We start from the raw sequence: 18,124 nt of genomic DNA, 5'->3' as shown, positions 1-18,124 counted from the left end.
AATGGTGTTCAGGACCTCTTCATGTTCATGCTTACTAAGGTATTAATTCATACATTATTTAATAGGGTTAGGGTTAACCAACATTATTAAATAATGTATACGTCTTGCAATGTGACTTGAATTTTCAGTATTGTACGAATTTATATTGGCTTTGAACCTTTACCCTATTTAATCCTGTTAAGATTATTAAGTTGCAGTGCATGGAAAATGTGAGTCACATGTTGATGGTAGACATTGTTATTGAGTCAAATATAGAGAATTGGTTGGACGTGTTTTTTTTTATACTTGTCAACAGGGCAGCGGAGGCCAATCACGTTGAATGGAAACTTTTTAGTGGTAACGGCTATGGATCACAAACACAGACAACATGTGACTTCTCCTTGGAATCTTTTAAACGGTTTTTCAGGGTTTTGCAAACACAATAATGTTTCCGTTTATTAGTTTAAAGGAAACGAGCAGAACCACATGTGGAAGGGCAATCCCATACTGCCACCAGTTAAAAGATTTGAGCTGCAAGACGCCGTGCCTGAGAGCGTGAGGGAGATCAGTCCTCATCTCTCTTCTCCCGTGACATGCGTTGGATGGTGTCAGCTTCAAAATGTTTACAGAATGGTCTCTGGCTTAACTCATTCCCTGCCCTAAATGTCTCGCTCTCTCACTTTGTTTTTGTTTCTCTCTCTCTCTCTCTCTCTCTCTCTCTCTCTCTCTCTCTCTCTCTCTCTCTCTCTCTCTCTCTCTCTCTCTCTCTCTCTCTCTCTCTCTCTCTCTCTCTCTCTCATTCCCGGTCTTGCTCTCTCTGCAGAGCGTTGTCTGGAGGACCATGAGTTGGTGGTTCAGGTGCAGGCGTCCATGAGCAGCGAAAGCAGGTTCCTCTTCAGGAAGAACTACGCCAAATATGAATTCTTCAGAAACCCCATGGTATGACGACATCTCTCAGCCCTGACCGTGTGTCCAGCTCTTATAATAACCTTGCGGGATATGCTGGAGCGCACTCCATGGCAAACTCCATCTGCGTAGCTCATACATTCAACGGCTTTGTGCTACTTGTATTTTTAACTCATTAATTATTACATTTTAAAGGAAAGCCTTATGGCGGCAGCAGTTTGTTTTATTTTATTTTTAGGGCTTGACCAAAACCAGCTGGCAGATCCCTTCAAGTGTGGAATAATTGTTGTGCGATGACAAATGCATTTGGGAGTCACCAAAGCTGCCAGTCACGAGTTTAAGGGTACGGCGATGGCAGCCTGTTCATTTCCATAAAAGAGGAGATGGAATGTTCCGTGTCAGAATGCGCCGGTCCGTCTGTCAGTGTTTAGTGTCATCATCTCAGTTTCGTTGTGATGAAATATCGGGACTGTCTGCGGCACTGATGCTTTGGCATGTCAGCCGCTAACCCACTAACTATACATTTATTCTCCCTTTGTCTCTCGTTCTCTGCTCCCTTTGTCAACCATTCTCTCGCTTTCTTGTTCTCTGCCTCTCTCTCTCTTTCACTCATTCTGTGTCACTCGATTCTCTGTATCTATCGCTCTCTTTCTCTGTATCTTTCTCTCTTGCTTTTTTTCGATCTGTGTCTCTGTCGCCTGTGTGACTATCTCTCTCTCTCTCTCTCTCTCTCTCTCTGTCTCTCTCTCTCTCTCTGTCTCTCTCTGTCTCTGTCTCTCTCCCAACAGACGTTTTTCCCGGAGCACATGGTTGCATGGTGCCAGGAAACCAACGGCACAATTCCACCGTCTCTACTTCTGCAGGTACACACGCACACACGCACACACGCACACACACACACACACACACACACACACACACACACACACACACACACACACACATACGCACAACTACACACGCACACTTGCACAACTACGCACGCACACACACACACACACATACGCACAACTACACACGCACACTTGCACAACTATGCATGCACACACAGACACACACACACACACACACACACACGCGCGCGGACAGCCGCGCGCCCGGGGAGCGACACCAGTTGGTGGGCATTTGTTGAAACATTGAAACATGAAACATTTGTTGACCTCGTCTCGTCTTTCTCCGTCGCACGCCAGAACGTGGCGCGGGCGACGCAGACACGGCACGCACGGCGGCGGCCGCATTCCGGTACCTCTGACCCCCCCCGGGGAGGGACGGGCGACGGCTTAATAACCCCTCGTTATCGCTGCCTTAGACACATGACGTGCGTCTGTCTGTGTGTCTGTCTGTCAGCGTGTGTTTGTGGAGTGCAAACAAACCGGCTGGCTCTCTCCTCTCGTCACGCGGGACGAGAGGAGACGCCCCCCCCCCCCCCCGGGGGCGTCGACGGCAGAGAACACAACATCAGAACAGCGTCCCGAGGAGCAGCGGCCGCCGCGGAGACGCTGCGTGCGCCGCGGCCCGCGGGACGCCGCGAGGATAGAGGGCGGGGCGCTCAGGACTGTTTTTCTCACGGCACACTCGAGTGGCGCCGCCCGGGGTCGAGTGACAGCAGAGCGCCGTTTAGCGAGTTGTTTGGTTAAGGTTTCGTCGGTCGGGTGTCGCGGGTGTCACGCAGTTCAGAAAAGCGCCGGGGGTCAAAGCACGCAATCAAAACAGTAATTAGGCGAATAGTTGCATGCGAGCGTTGAGGGTGTGATCACGAAATGACGACGTGACTTCCCCGACCACTAGAATGCGAACGTGTTTTCCGTTTGCTGGAAAGAGAGCGTTTCTGAAGACCTTCTTTCTCGCTTTCAAGGACTTTTTGTTTCAAGTGCTTCAGATATAGGTGTGCCTCAGGCAATGGATATATCTTCCCTGACACATGATTTTACACGTCAAAACGTGAATTTTTTTCCCCCTCACATTTGTTATAGATGTGCTCGGATGAGCTTGGGAGAAGACATCTATCTGTATCGATCTGTTTCTAAAGACTAGAAAAGATTGGTCTCAAAGCCCTCTGTAAAAACGGATCCGACAGTTGTACTGTTATACTGTTACTGCTATACTTCGGAGCAAGTTCCGTGTTAAGGGAAAAAAACTTTTCCCCACCGGTTTTTGATTCCAAAATCAAGAAACACAAAATGGGCATCAGAAGCAAGTTCTGCCTCAGGGCATGGGGCTAAAGCAACGATAGCCCAACGTTTCTTTTCTTTCTTTTTTTTCAGAACTTGTTGGCGGCAAGCAGCTACCCAGAGATCCAGGGCCATCTGTACGTGAAGGAGGTGGGGAGGAAGTCATGGAAGAAGCTTTACATGTTCCTGCGGCGTTCGGGCCTCTACTGCTCCACGAAAGGAACCTCAAAGGTAACCCCTGACGTTTAGCTTAGCATTCAGTGTGTGCTTGATTGATGGCTTGCGCATATTTAAACCGACGGCTCGTCAAAGGTCTTGTGTGCCGTGAATATATATCTCAAAAGTTGTTCTTTAGTGTGCTTCGATTAGTGTTTCGTTCTCTCCCCAGATTTATTAGCCAGTAAATCTTCGCCTCAAAGAACGGTGTGTATCGGAAGCGACAGACACACTGTCTGTCTGGTATTCGCCTACCCCGCCCTCCCCCTTTTTAAACTCCCCTCACGGAGCCATCCTTTCGGCGTCTCGTTTTGGATGGCTCTACCTGCTCTACCTGTTGCTCTGACGGCCTCACATATTCATTACCTCTCGCCCGCAGGAGCCCAGGCATCTCCAGTTACTCGCAGACCTGGAGGACAGCAACATCTTCACCGTGGTCGCGGCGAAGAAGCAGCACGCCACGCCCACAGACTACGAGTTCTGCATCAAGGTATGACGGCTGCAGCGGCACGCAAGGGCAGAGTCAAAAGTTCAGGGGGAAGCTGTTTCACATCAAGTCACTGACTGTATAGTCCAAAATCTGGAACACAAAGCAGGTGGATTGTATAGATCTAGACGTACATACAGATACAGATATAGATATATCTAGATGTGAAAAAATCGTGACGGCCATCAAGGGAAGCCAGTCGGACTGCATTGAGCAACTCCTGCAGGGGACTCCCTGCTCACACCTTTATACCGATTGTGCCGTGAAAGGAAAACACCACAATAGACGTTAGATGTTCCGTTCTATTCTACTCCACGGCAGCCACCCCTGCAGTGGCTGCCACATGACACTTTGAGACACACTATATGCCTCTATATGCCAGCAGGGCCACTCAGTAGCTAACCACGGCCAACCCTTGTAAATCCCCAGGCCAACAAAGGCAGGGCGGAGCTGAAAGAACTGAGGATACTGTGTGCCGAGGACGAACAGAGTCGTACCTGCTGGATGACCGCCTTCAGACTCTTTAAGGTACGCGTGAGGACCGGGCCGTAGCACAACGTCACCGACATTGACCGTTAACAATCCCATCTGTAGTTATGTCCCCCTCTCAGTGATGAGAAGGAACGCCCCTGCCTCCTCGGGGTGTTGTGTAGTCACACGGCCTTGCATGAGCATTAGTTGGTTTTGATACTACTGCTTGGTTTGGTGCGGGCGGTACCGAAGGTTTAAGTGGGGCTGCTAGACTAACCAACGTTTAAAGGATAAAACATGCATGCGCTGTGGAAATGCTGTGTGGCAAACTCAGATTTAGTCAAACCTAAAAGGTATAAATGTATATATGTAATAAAAAAAAAAACATGACCATTATATACAGTATATATAAGTATAGTAAATGAATTCATAAATATGCAGTGCATTTCTCAAATGAGTCAAAAACCTCAGCTCACTCAAGTAGATCTAAGTAGTAATCTAGGACAGTTTTGTTCATCCATCACGTGTCTCCGTTTTCTTCACAGTACGGAATCATTTTGTACCAGAACTATAAGATTCCCCAACAGAGGAAAACTTTGCTATCACACTTCTCAGCCCCAGTGGTAAGTCACCCCCTCAAGTCATTGATAAAATAGATATGTGGTGATGACGAGTATAGCCAACAGAATGTGTAACTTTGACTAAAAGAAAACGTATGGTTTGTTTTTTTATATCTCCTGCATGTTGAATACACTTTATGTTTGTGACGGTTTTGTGAATACACTTTATTAGTGTGTCAGTGTGAAGTGAACCATGCAGCCACATTGCCGTCTGTCGCCTGGCAGTCAAACCTTCCGTGTCTTTTTGCTGCCCCCTAGCGGAGTGTGTCGGAAAACTCCCTGGTGGCCATGGACTTCTCAGGGAGAATAGGCAGGGTGATCAAGAACCCTCTAGAAGCTCAGAGCGCCGCAATGGAAGAGGGACACGCTTGGAGGGTGAGACGCTACACAGGGTTGTTTAATCATCCCTAGTCCCTAGCCGTATTTAAATGATTTAGGTTTTTAAGAAGCCTTTGAACCTAGAAGTTGATGCTATTAACTCTAAAATGTTGTAGGTGTTGTAGTTTGGTGGCTCAACGTGCTTATGAGCTGACCTTGTAAGCAATACGCTTGTAGCGACCCAGGTTCAAGTCCCACCTGTGGTCATAAGGGCCAGCCCCTATCTTCTCTAACATGCCTCTCTTCACTGTCCTGATCATTATGGCACAACAATACCATACAAATAGATATATTAGAGAAAATGAAATAAGTGAAGGTCTTTCTGTATGGAAGATGTTACTGTTTGTTGTTTTATAATCTTGCTATTCAAAAAAAAAGGAAATTCTTGAAATTGATTGAAATATATTGTGTAAAAGATATGTATATTGAATATAGTAATGGTCAATAGTATTATTACAATGAGACAAATTCATACAAATATGTCTGCATGTCTATTCAATGACATTCTGTGCATCCTGGGTATCCATTCTCATCAGCTTCTGTGTGTGTGTGTGTGTGTGTGTGTGTGTGTGTGTGTGTGTGTGTGTGTGTGTGTGTGTGTGTGTGTGTGTGTGTGTGTGTGTGTGTGTGTGTGTGTGTGTGTGTGTGTCCGTCGCATCCCTCTCAGAAGAGGAGTCAACGATTGAACGTGCTGGGCTGCAACAGTCCTCTCCACCACTCTTCGCTAAGCTCAGGTAGATGTGACAAAGTAACAACTGCAGGCCTCTAACCGTTGAAAGATTTGCCCTCCTATGCGGGTCAATGCTAAACAACGTGGCTGAACGAGTTGCCTGTGTTTGCTGAATGGGCAGTGATCCACGTGGCCCAGCTGTGGTTCCACGGCAGGATAACCAGGGAGGAGTCGCACCGAATCATCCACCAGCAGGGACAAGTGGACGGGTGAGTGGGGTTTTAGTAAATGGTTGATGTTATTTTTTATTATTTTTAAATAGCATTTCGTTTTGGTATCGCTACCTCAAGGAAAAACTATGAAACTCACCGATAGATTCTTGTATGCTTTTTTTAAACTTATTAAATACTTCTGTTACTTCTGTTTTTAAATTAAATTTTATTAATAAAACACAAATGTAGGTCAATGGACAATCATGGTAAGTCAGTCCTTATAGCAGGCTGAATGAAAACACTATAGAATCACCACTGCCCTTCTTCCACATCTCGAGAGGAGACCTCTGCAAACAGAGATGATCACTTTAGTTCCTTAAAGTGTTGTGTGAATGAGTTTTGAATGTCCTTCGTTGCTCTCTTCCTGCAGGTTGTTTCTGCTGAGGGTCAGTCAGAGCAACCCCAAGGCGTTTGTACTCACACTGTGCCATCATCAGAAAATCAAACATTTCCAGATACTACCGGTAGGCACCACTCGGTTCTGTCATTGATTGTATAACACATACTTATGTTGGATTGAATGCAAGTGAAAATGAAGTATGGGATAGTGAGGGTCATAACGGGTTGTGGGTGGTAAATACTAAATCATTCTGTTTTTAGTTTACATGACAACCCATTTAAAGAAAAGAAATGCATAAGAAAACAAAAGCCGTTCCAATGAGCCTGGAGTTTTACCTTCAACATAAATCATTTATATTAATCAAAATGTGTCCTCTCTCTCTCTCTCTCCAACTTCATGTGCTCCTTTATTCCTGGCCACCCTTTGTCTGGTGTCTCCTTATCTGGTCTCTCCCCTCATTCTGTCTGTTGCATCATCTGGCCTCACCCTTCATCTGGTATCGCCCTTCATCTCAAACCACCAAAGTGTGAAGAGGACGGCCAGATCTTCTTCAGCCTTGACGACGGCTCGACCAAGTTCACTGACCTGATCCAGTTGGTGGAGTTCTACCAGCTCAACAGAGGGGTGTTGCCTTGCAAACTGAGACACCCGTGCACCATTGTGGCCTTATGACGTCTTCCAAATCCCTGACACATCCCCCCCACCACCCCTCACAACGCAACTTTTCCCTCTTGTTTTGTGGCGGTTTTTTCGTATACATTTTTCTCGTCTGGAGAAGCGGGTGAATGAACTGATGCTTCCGTTGTCGTTTTTCTTTATATTTTTTATGATGGACTCTGCTGGAGACTGCTGAGCTAATTTCGGGTGGTTTTGTGGGTTGGTCGTTACGGTTGGATGGACAAATCAAAGCGCTCGACACATCCAATCAGGTGCAAGGAAAACTAACAGGAACCGGAGAAGCTTTTATGGCCAAGATGGACAAGATGAATCTGCCATTTTATTTTATTTTGTTTAAATGCTGTCACATAATCGTTCAATCGTACAATCCCCCATAGATACAATCAACCAATAAACTGGTCACTCGCAATTAGCCATTTTGTTGCCACTGCAGACACAAGTTTATCTCTTAACTGAACAATCAGCAGGTTGCTGTTTTCTTCTGTACCATTATTTTTTTAATCCCCACCACCGATAGATGTTAATGTTTAGCATCTCTTAGCATATCTCTTATTTGCACTCCTTAATCTAGAGCATGCTTTTTGACATCACTCGTGGCTGTAACTATCCTCCGTCATGTTACTGGCAAGTCACTTAATAGCACCATACAACGACGCCCTCTGGGGTCCAATACATGTAAGGACATGCAAGACCTATTTTACACGAGAAAACCTAGCGGTACTGGTGTCATTGACATTATGCCATTTTAATCCCTGCCGAGGTCCGTAACCCTCAAGAGAGGATGAATGTGTGGCAAGTTTTTAAACCATTTATATGATCAAACAAACCTGGAAGAGGGAACATAGACAACAGCAGTGTAAACTAAGAGGTGTTATTTGATCAAAAGCTTAGCCCCTCATAGTGGTTCACCCTCACAGATGATTGCGCCAAACACACAGGATGTTATTTCTGCCACTGCTTTATCTTGCTTGTCTTTGCATTGTTTTGCGTCTCATTGTCACTCTGTAGGCTTTCTGTTTACGTGATGGGCTACCAAGATCAGCCGCCATTCTCCATTGGTTAACTGCACAGCTCACGTTCCCTGAGATAACAAAATAACAGGGCCTTAAGTCTTCCACATGGCCCGTTCACAAGAAAATGGTGGAGCCTTTTATTCAGGTTATTTCAACACCGTGATAAAGCTAGTTCATTTTTGTTCTTCTGTCGGTACCAAGATACCTCTGTTTTGCATTGTGATGTTATACAGTCAAACAAGGTCACTCTATGAGGTTTGGCTGGAAGTGCAGTTGATTTTCCTCAAGGTATTTAGTAAACCAATATTTAGCCTTGCTGGTTACTGTTAAGCCCCAGGCTGACCAGGAAGGATAACCACTAGATGTCCCTTTTTGTAAAAGGTTAACCCAATACTCCAAGTGTAACTCGGTGGAGTTGAATAACCGAGGAGGACTGGGAATACTGTCTCCGCCCATCGTTCCACTCTATTAACACCATGCCATTGTTGTTAGTAGCGCTTTCCCCCTTCAGAGAACACAGAAGAACTATGAACTATTAGAAGTACAACTGGATCAAACTCCAACTTGATTAAGACAACCGTATACTTTAAGTCATTAGTCAAACTGATTTATTTTATTGGAGCTTTGAGCCAATGTCCATCTTGGGAACTCGAGTAACAAAAAAAAGGTTGATGTGATAAATTAATCGTCTCTGACACCATGGGAATGCACTGGAATGTAGTAAAAAGGGCAATGCCATACACATTACACTTTATCATGACTCTGTTTATTAGAATCAGTGAAAGTGTTTAATTTTCCCAAATATTTTCTAAGACTTTGACCGTAGCCCATATTTGCATTTCTATATAAACACCTTCATAATGCATAATACATCATAATTATTTCTATACATCTTTGTAATTCATTTAGTTATATACATCATGTTGCACTTTATATCATATTTAATGGAGTGTGTATTCATAATGCCTTCAGCCATTGTAAGCTGCAAGTAACTCTTACAATGCATCAATCACTTGTTATCATGTATTATGAAGGTATTTATAGATTATTGTAGGTTTGGGCTTCACAAAAAGTCACACCTTTTTCATACCCTTGGTTTGGTCTGTTAACAAACAAACATACTCATACATCATGCATCCTTGTTCTTCCCACAGGATACTATGTTGGTGTAGTTTAAACTTGCTATACAGCCTGATTAAACCGATACTGAATATCCACGTAAAATATGGGCCCTACACGGTAGTATGGAACAACAATTACATATTACCTTGTGCTTTTTATTCAACAAAGCCTTTTAGAAAATATATCCTGGTTAAAGATTTGGCACTATCAGTTTTGAATCAGATCAATTTATTTTAAACAGAGTGGTCAACCCAAAATGCCATTACATAGCAAAACAAAATATAAAATCAGATTTAACTACAAATGTTAATTTACGTTTAATTGATGTCCTAATTCTACTAAATCATTTACATAACTCACCTGTATTGGAGTATAGCGTGTTTAAATTGCACCAGATTGGTTTCCCATCATAACAGGTGGTTTTGTCTGTGTTTTTCCCGGTTTTATTTTCCCTGTGATGCAACATTACGAAAGAGTCTTCACTTTGTTTGATTTGTTAAACAGCCCACGGGTTCTCTTAAGCTATATTGATGTGTTGTGTCACCATTATTTAACTCAAATGTAATGAATCAAATCAGTTTAAAGTAAGTATTGTTTCAGCGACGTTTATTTATTTTTCATTAATAGTGATGACTTGAACTTACAGTGCTGTTTAGTGCTGCTTTTTTTTGGCCATTGACATGTTATTGATGGCCCATAAGATTTCGATTTTTTTTTATTTTCATGTTTGTGTATTCAAACACCAATGTGGCAATGTGAAGTTATACATACACAAATTACAACGTTGATTTTTTTTTTAATTTGAAATAAAAACAATATATTTTTTCCCTTTTTCCGAGGACTTGTTATCGTGCAAAAAAATTCCACAATGAATGTCAGTGATAGATTTTCTTCTTTCTCCATGTGCATCCAGTAGCCTACTAATGGGCCGTGTGTCATTGAGATGAACTACAGAGTCTCTGAACAAGTTAAAGGACAGAGTGTAGCCTGGCCCCAGCTATAGACTCCTACAAATTGCCACGGCACACTTCTAACTCAGAAGACAAAAAAAAGACAAAAAGAGGCCTTGTTATCAGGAGATTCCACTGACTGAAATTGAATTGCACAAAATAATACATGAGGAGAAATAGGTATGTGCATATTAATTTGCGAGGAACAGAGTACATTATTTCTTCAGGGTTAACTTGGAGCAAGATATAAAAAATGACAGCAAAATTGAAAAGTAATTTTTGTTTTCTTTGTGGAGGTTTAAATGTTCCAAACTCAACGACAGCTAACAGCTTATGTTTGCTGAGCATCACCTCGAAAGAAAGCCCTCTAGCAACATGGATATGGTTTATCACAGAAACAAACAAAATACTATATTCAACTTAACAACAAACCTCCATGTGTGCAAGTAGTTTGCACCCATGGAAATGGAAAGTTGTATGGATGTGTATATGGTACAACGAGAACGCCCACCCATACACACATGTCATGACGTAACAACTTAACTTTACTTTACTAGTTGTATGGATACACAAACACCTGTATTTCTGCCATTTTTATATGGGACCATTCACCACTCCAAAAAGTCCAAACCCTGCTCTCAAGGTTGTGAAGCCTGCTATTTGAATAAGGTACTGTATGTGATTGGTTGGTTGGCTCCATACAAACTCGTAACATTTTAATTAACAGACACTCTTATTTCGGGTGGTTGGACTGTTGATTTTTTAAGGAATGTTGTGCTTAGGAAAGTAAATTGCGATGAAATGAAATTACCCCTATCCTATACTTGTGTGTGTCTTTGGATTTAACACTGTCACAATGTGAGATTTACTCACTGTATAAATCAGATAAGTAAATATACAAGATGAATATGATTTATTTCAGGGAATGCAAAACATAAAACGGTAACTTTTATTTGTAAGAGGAAGCTCCTGTATACATGTTGTGCTTTGTTTCAACCTGTAAATAGTTGAATGGCTTATACATCCTAATTGTAACTGTTTCAGGTATTTTTGTATAAATAATGGACTGATATATTCTGTTCATTGTAATTAGAATAAAACATTAATACATTGATATAAAAAGAACAATCCCGTGTTTTATTACAAGGATGACATGCAAAGTTTATATGTGTGTCAGGGCAATGTCAGGGCAATTATGTCGTTAGTAAAACACTTGAAACTTCTTGTCATGGCAAAGCAGTGACAGGATGCAGAACTTTCATGTTTGAATACTTTGTGGAACAATGCAAGTCTGTTCCTTCTCGCTTAATCTCCAAAATATACATACACAATAAAGACATCCATCCGAGGATGTAATGTTCTAGTCAATTGATAAAAGTTCTAATCAATTTACCATGCATTTTAAAATAGTGTTCAAGTTTTTTCATTCTGGGGTGGGGCTGCCGGCTGCCATGTAAAGGCCCCTTCATTTCAGTCTAATAAGCAGAGGTATGTCACATCAACCCCTAATCAGCACGTGACTCCGTATCGGCCAATAAGAAGTGATGCATGCAATGGAGAGGGAGTCCAATCCAATCCAACTTTATTTGTTAAGCCCTTTAAAACAACCACTGTTGACCAAAGTGCTTTACAGAGAATAAGTGAAAGCATCCCAAATACAAGACAATAAAAACAGCTCAACAGGACAACATAATTAGTAAGGTGAAATACAATAAAATAAGAAAAGATAAAAGATATGATAAAAAGATAAAATGAGAAGTTTAAGATAAAAGATAAAAGATAATGTCAATGTCTTCCTAAGTGTCAAAAGCCAAGGAGAAAAGATGGGTTTTGACGAGGCATTTAAAACCAGACAGAAGAGGCCTCTCTGATGTGCTGGGGCAGATTGGTTGCTGGTGGAGTCGTCAGTTAAAAGTAGGAAGTCACTTTATATGTACAGATAAGATCGTTACTATGAGAGTAGTTTTTGTTTGTTTTGTTTTTTTGATGTGGTTTCTTAGGAACAGGTAGTCAGATAGATTAGGCCTGCAAACCTGGAAGCATTTAGGCCTAATTCTCCTTTTTGTGACACAGGTAGCAGGTTTATGACATTTGCAGAGTGCACACATCTAACCAGCTTTACTGTTGGGATTGTTTGATTTGTCTGCGGCCTTGCACCCCAGGCCATCTATATATATATGTGTGAGCGGCTGGATGATGGGAAAGAAAAGTTGTAGACGACAGCCAGGTTTGGGAGTGTGGGCCAAAAACGAGGGCAATGGTGTTAGGACAAAAAGGTGAAGTTTTATTTACTCCAAAACCAAGGTCAAAAAATAAATGAACAAAAATAAATCAGTTACATTAGTTACAAAAAGAAACCACTGTTGCATCAATCAGCATGGCATAGCAATAGCCTAACAAAATATACCATGTACTCTTGTACTGGCCTCTTGTCAAGCCAGCTCCTTCCCCCCGACCACAAAATGAAACTCCCCTTAAATAAGCCAATCAGTCCCAGGTGGACTGATTAGGCCATACCAATAACACAGGGAACTTCCCTGGCCAAGGCTGGGTTAACCTTCTGCCCCCTAGTGCTCCGGAAGTCCAAATACCACATAAAATATGATGTGAGGGGAGAGACTAAAATGTGAATGACATATCCAGACGTTGGACCTCCTGAAAAAATACTACCCCCGAGGTAGTATATTCTCCGGAGGAAATGCTAATTACCTTATATGTGAATGAGCAGTAGGATGTCGGCATTTCAGACCAGTTGAGTGGGCGTGTTGATGACGCTTCGGTCTACGTTTGCATGTCATTGAGTGGCACCCGCATATGGAAGCTTGTAGTAAAATTCAAATGGCAATGCAATTTGCAATTTGCAATTCAATAAGTCATTACATTGTGCAATTGACAATTCATTATGCAATTTAATAATGTAATTTGTAAATACGTTATTTAAAGTGTATTTTAATATGCAAAGTGACAATGAAATCCTCAATAAAATTTGCAAAAGTTCTAACAATAAAAATAGAATAACATTTTGTCAAATTTTTTGAGTTCCTTTATTCAAATTGAAAAGCTATAGCGTCCCCGTGATTGCAATGCACTTCGCCACGCTCCGTGTGTTGCAAAATTCAAATGACATTTCAATCCGCAAAACACTTTGCAAATCGTTTTGCAAAACGTTTTGCAAAACGTATCAGCCAATCGCGTCTGGGGGGGAACTACGTCACTTGCTCGTCAGACCAGCTGATCATCCACGCACATTGCAATTTATTTATTTATTTATCCCGCAGCAGCTGCCAGACCGTCTTTTCCGCCATTTTCAGTTATAATTACGTAAACTCAGTCAAACCATAGACCTATTAAGAGTCAAATCTGGCACAATGCTAGGCATAGAAAATAAATTGCAACGTGCGTGGATGATCAGCTGGTCTGACGAGCAAGTGACGTAGTTCCCCCCCAGACGCGATTGGCTGATACGTTTTGCAAAACGATTTGCAAAGTGTTTTGCGGATTGAAAGGTCACAGTCCGCGCTGCCTGCTTGTTCTGGAATATTCTGATAAAAAAGCCAGAAGTTATTGACAACTCAATTATATTTAAATATATTTAATACAATTACATTTCTTAGTACTATTCCAATGCATAGCACACAAGGCATATATAAATCCACAATTTCCATCACCTTGTTTGAAACAAATGCCCAGGATCCTGGCACTATCTTTGCTGCAATGGTGCTATAAAAGACAAAAGGATAGCATGGTGAAATACACTATAAAAGACCTCACATGATTTTGACGTGACGTGACATTTGTGGTCAACATTTTAAGCCATTTAAGCTTGCTTAATTAATTGGCTTCCATTATTGGTTTAAGCAACAGTGGAGCAGGTGTGCATAGTATGACTCTAGATTGTGCTACCTTGATCACCACAAATGTAATGAACACATCACCAGAAGGCTTTTTTGAACACAGCAGAACCAACATTGAACGGTTGATAACATACTTAACTCTACAGGCTTCTTTAGAACACAGCAAAAGCAACATTGAACGGTTGCCAACATTGTTAACTCTACTAGGAACATTGAACGGTTCCTAAATATAACAATATGAATAATAACAATATAACACCATGCAAAACACAAAAACGAACCGAATATCAATTTACGGGAACAATGAACGGTTCCTCAATATTAGACTGAAACATGAACATGGATAAATAATGCCAGTCTCCATAGCAACTAAGCTTGGAGCAATCAAGACGTATCCGCTTAAGTTTAGGCTTCAGGACCTGTAAAATATACAATTTTCAAGTAAAGAATGAATCTGCATTGTACTACTGCAAATGTACATTACAGCTTCACTGTAATGGCTTTTTCATAACTTTTAAGTGAACATATGTGACAAAGCAGATTATTTTACATGACATAGATTACACTTCTCATGACAATGTGTGGCTGGAATTTAAAAACTAATTTGTGCCCACCTCAATTAAGATCCTAAATGCCCCCAGGACCAAATAAACTGTGCAACTGTACTATTGATCATGACCCATGGTATAATACAGTGGGCGAGGGAGGGTTTGGGTGGGTGTGTGTATGTGTGCATCACACTGTTTCTTGTATACTGTGTATATGTTATATGTGGCCTGGGGCCTATATGTATGTATTGTCTGTACCGGTACTGTTATTACTGTAAAGCAGCTTTATATGACAGCATTGGAGTCCAAGACAAATTTCCTTCAAAGGACAATAAAGTGTATCTCTCTTATCTCTTAATGTTATTCATTGAAAATCTTTCCTTCCTTTCTTTTAAAGTTTGCAGATTCATTTAACATCAACCCCCACAAATTTATTCTAGTCAACTTTGACTGCTCGGCCATGTGGTAAGTAATCCCCCCACAATACCTGCATTATCCAGGTAGAGTAAATACCACTGTGGATCCAATACACAGTGTGAGTTAAAAGTCATTTGCACTCACTTCAGTGCCAGTACTATCAGACTTTTTATGTATTCGTGTGACCCAAATGTGACCCAATAATAGCACATAGATTCTTATAGCACAACATAATGGATTTTAAGTTGGGAATGGACAATCCACAGACCAAAAAGAATACGGAATTGTATCATAAAAAAGTTATATGAACAATGTGAAATGCATTCTCATAACTATTTAAAGACTTGATTCTGATTGGTAAATGATGGTATTCAGGCATTATATTGGCATTATATTTTGTGTCAAATTATGCATTTCTTTATTAAAAAGCAGTGTAATAATCTGGATAATGTTTCAGGGTGCCCTATAGGTCATACAGAACCCCTGGCCCGAACGTCAAGAGGAGTTGGCGTTATATCTAAATATAATTATATACAAATTGGTTATATAAGCATTCAATAAAACTTCCAGTTTGGGCAGAAAATCCCAGAAAAAAAATCTTGGTATGGAGAATTTATATTTCTTTTAACCGTTTTCAATTCAACAAGCCATGCATTTGTGTTGTTTCAGGGTAAAAAAAAGCATAGACATAACCAGAGCTTTCCAAATGGATCCAGAGTACCTGAAACATGAAAACCAAGCATCTGGTAGGTGCAGTGCAGTCTTTTTGGCCCTACTCTACCAACAAAATAGCTTTTTTACTTAAATAGTTGGTTGGACAAACTATAGTGTGTCAGCCACGCCCTTAGTGCTGAATAGGACCACTGTTCGATGTAGTGGATTAATCTTAATCCAGTGCAGTCCAACAGTGTATGAGGTGGGTGTTAAAGGGTTCGAGATCTGAGTGATTGGCTTAGTTAGATAAGGGAGCTACACACAGGCTATGGCCTCATTTCATTAGCGACCAACAAACCATATATTTTAGTGGTTATTTATTCAATTAATAAACTACACATATGTAAGTGTACAACATTTGTATTGTTGAATGTGATTTATTTGGAGCCCATCATCATTAATCCAGATTTATTATCTAGAGCCATGTGGTACACTGCTGGTCTACAATGTTTGATAGCATTGTTCCCTTTTTATGAAAATAACCAAGGTAACAGAAATGTGTTATATAAATGATCTGACTGTTTTTCCATAGCAGTACCGGCTCAATGCTGGATGGAGAATCCAGTAACAAAAACATTATTCAAAAGGGCCTCAAACTGCAAAAGGTCCATGTCCATTACAATATCTAACTCCAAATTATTTTCCCACAATAGGTCTGGTTAAAGATTATATGGTAAGAGAGTCTGTGCTGTAGTTAATTTACAATAATAGAATTATAATATCATAAATAAATACATTCTAAATATCAAGATTTTACTTTTTCCCCTCTCTGCACCTCTTCTCCATACCTCTTTCTCCTTATCTCTCTCACCTCTCCTCTCCGCTGACTCTCAGCATTGGGTCATTCCTATGGGCAGGAGATTCCGCTCACTGAAGTTGTGGTTTGTCTTCTGCATGTACGGGCTCAGCGGCCTCCAGGCCTTCATCCGTAAGGTACACAGACTGTAGCATAGAAATATTGCTGTGTATATTATGAGTAACAGCAGTGTATTTATTATGAGAAACAGCAGCGTATAGGAATACAAATGGGATTGCATGAGGACTGACTTGCCTGTCACAAATTGGAAGCAAGTCAGACCAATCCAAATCAGTCAAGTCAAATTACAGCACAAATTAGAGAGTTGAGAGTTTTGTAACACCTAGAAATGGACTCAAATACAGGACTGTCCAGGAAATAAAAAGAAGAAAAAAATAATCTCAATGCAAGTTTTCTTTAGATTTTAACGAGTAACCATTGACTTGATTTATATAATAGATGCTTATAGAGTCAGTTTGAAGCCCCTGAGTTTGTGTGCCCAGCTTCAATTGTGAAAACACATGGAACATAGAACAAAAATATTGGTACACGATTTAATGACACAAGGCTACCATCTAGTGGATACATGTAAAAACGCCTACTGTCATAATATTTATTTTTCTACTTTTCATTTGAGGAATTATATTAAATATGCCTATTGCAGATAAGATACCAGATACATTAATCTTAATCTTAATATTTTAATCTTATTTTGTATAAACCAAAGGCACAGACTCTGATGTTGGGCGATATTAAACATTATTGAATATGATCTGAGATACACAATGTCTTTTGTTTGCAGCATGTGGAATTGGCCAAAGCATTTGAGAGTCTGGTAAGAGAGAACAACAACTTTGAGATCTGTGCTGAAGTCGTCATGGGACTAGTTTGTTTCAGGTTGAAGGTAAAAGTTGCATTCAAATATGCTATCGTGCACAAGTTATACACTATCAAACAGTGGCATCTGTCAACTGGCCGTCATTTCCGGAACAAATTACAAGTCTCTGGCTATGCGTTTCCCCCAGGGTTCAGATGAGCTGAACAAAGCCTTGCTGAAACAAATCACCAGAATGGGGAAGATTTACCTTGGGCCCTGCAAGCTCCGCGGATGTGTCGTCCTGCGCTTCGCTGTCGGGCAGACCACCGAGTTGCGCCACATCCAAGAGGCATGGAAGCACATCACCGAGCTGTCCAGTGAGCTCCTGCAGAACCCCTTTGATCATGAAGGAAAGGAAAGCAATACTGACAAGTCAGGATAGGGAATATGACCTCATTGTTGCCAAAAAACTGGCAGATGCATTTTCAAGCAGAACAGACCCAGAGAGATATATATTCGCAGCATTTCCCTTACAAATAGCAGACGGATGGCTATGCCATTTTTTTTATCTTACCTACAGCACATTTTATGTACCGGTACATTTAGTTGTATATCTCTTCTGAGTCAGCAGTAAGTATATATGGATGTTTGAGAACCAGTTGTAAGGCTGCGAACATGGATCCATAACGCAATTTATATTTGCTT

General features: G+C 41.2%; 1 protein-coding gene and 1 pseudogene across 2 annotated transcripts; both read left to right on the top strand.

Annotated features, from left to right (window-relative positions):
• Positions 1-806: 806 nt before the first annotated feature.
• Positions 807-7,595, top strand: LOC311351203 (growth factor receptor-bound protein 10-like). Its single transcript, XM_084471302.1, has 11 exons — positions 807-918; positions 1,674-1,748; positions 3,150-3,287; positions 3,652-3,762; positions 4,189-4,287; positions 4,776-4,853; positions 5,109-5,225; positions 5,896-5,962; positions 6,080-6,167; positions 6,541-6,634; positions 7,036-7,595. The coding sequence occupies exons 1-11, from the start codon at positions 850-852 to the stop codon at positions 7,180-7,182; spliced, it is 1,083 nt and encodes a 360-aa protein (XP_084327428.1). The 5' UTR covers positions 807-849; the 3' UTR covers positions 7,183-7,595.
• Positions 7,596-14,801: 7,206 nt separating this feature from the next.
• LOC311351713 (aromatic-L-amino-acid decarboxylase-like) lies at positions 14,802-17,861 on the top strand (annotated as a pseudogene). Its single transcript has 6 exons — positions 14,802-14,811; positions 15,703-15,838; positions 16,460-16,479; positions 16,641-16,739; positions 17,405-17,506; positions 17,628-17,861. The product of its transcript is annotated as an aromatic-L-amino-acid decarboxylase-like (transcript).
• Positions 17,862-18,124: the final 263 nt, after the last annotated feature.

Source organism: Micromesistius poutassou (assembly GCF_964030765.1).
Source record: "Micromesistius poutassou genome assembly, chromosome: 8".
Taxonomy (NCBI): domain Eukaryota; kingdom Metazoa; phylum Chordata; class Actinopteri; order Gadiformes; family Gadidae; genus Micromesistius; species Micromesistius poutassou.
This window is presented reverse-complemented; position numbering and strand designations above follow the sequence as displayed.

What these genes read in the sequence shown, in the direction of transcription:
- LOC311351203 (XM_084471302.1), top strand. Translation starts at nt 850, where the DNA reads ATGAGCAGCGAAAGCAGGTTCCTCTTCAGGAAGAACTACGCCAAATAT. An exon ending in CCACGAAAGGAACCTCAAAG is followed by an intron (nt 3,288 to 3,651) that starts GTAACCCCTGAC and finishes TCTCGCCCGCAG; the next exon opens with GAGCCCAGGCATCTCCAGTT. An exon ending in CCGCCTTCAGACTCTTTAAG is followed by an intron (nt 4,288 to 4,775) that starts GTACGCGTGAGG and finishes TTTTCTTCACAG; the next exon opens with TACGGAATCATTTTGTACCA.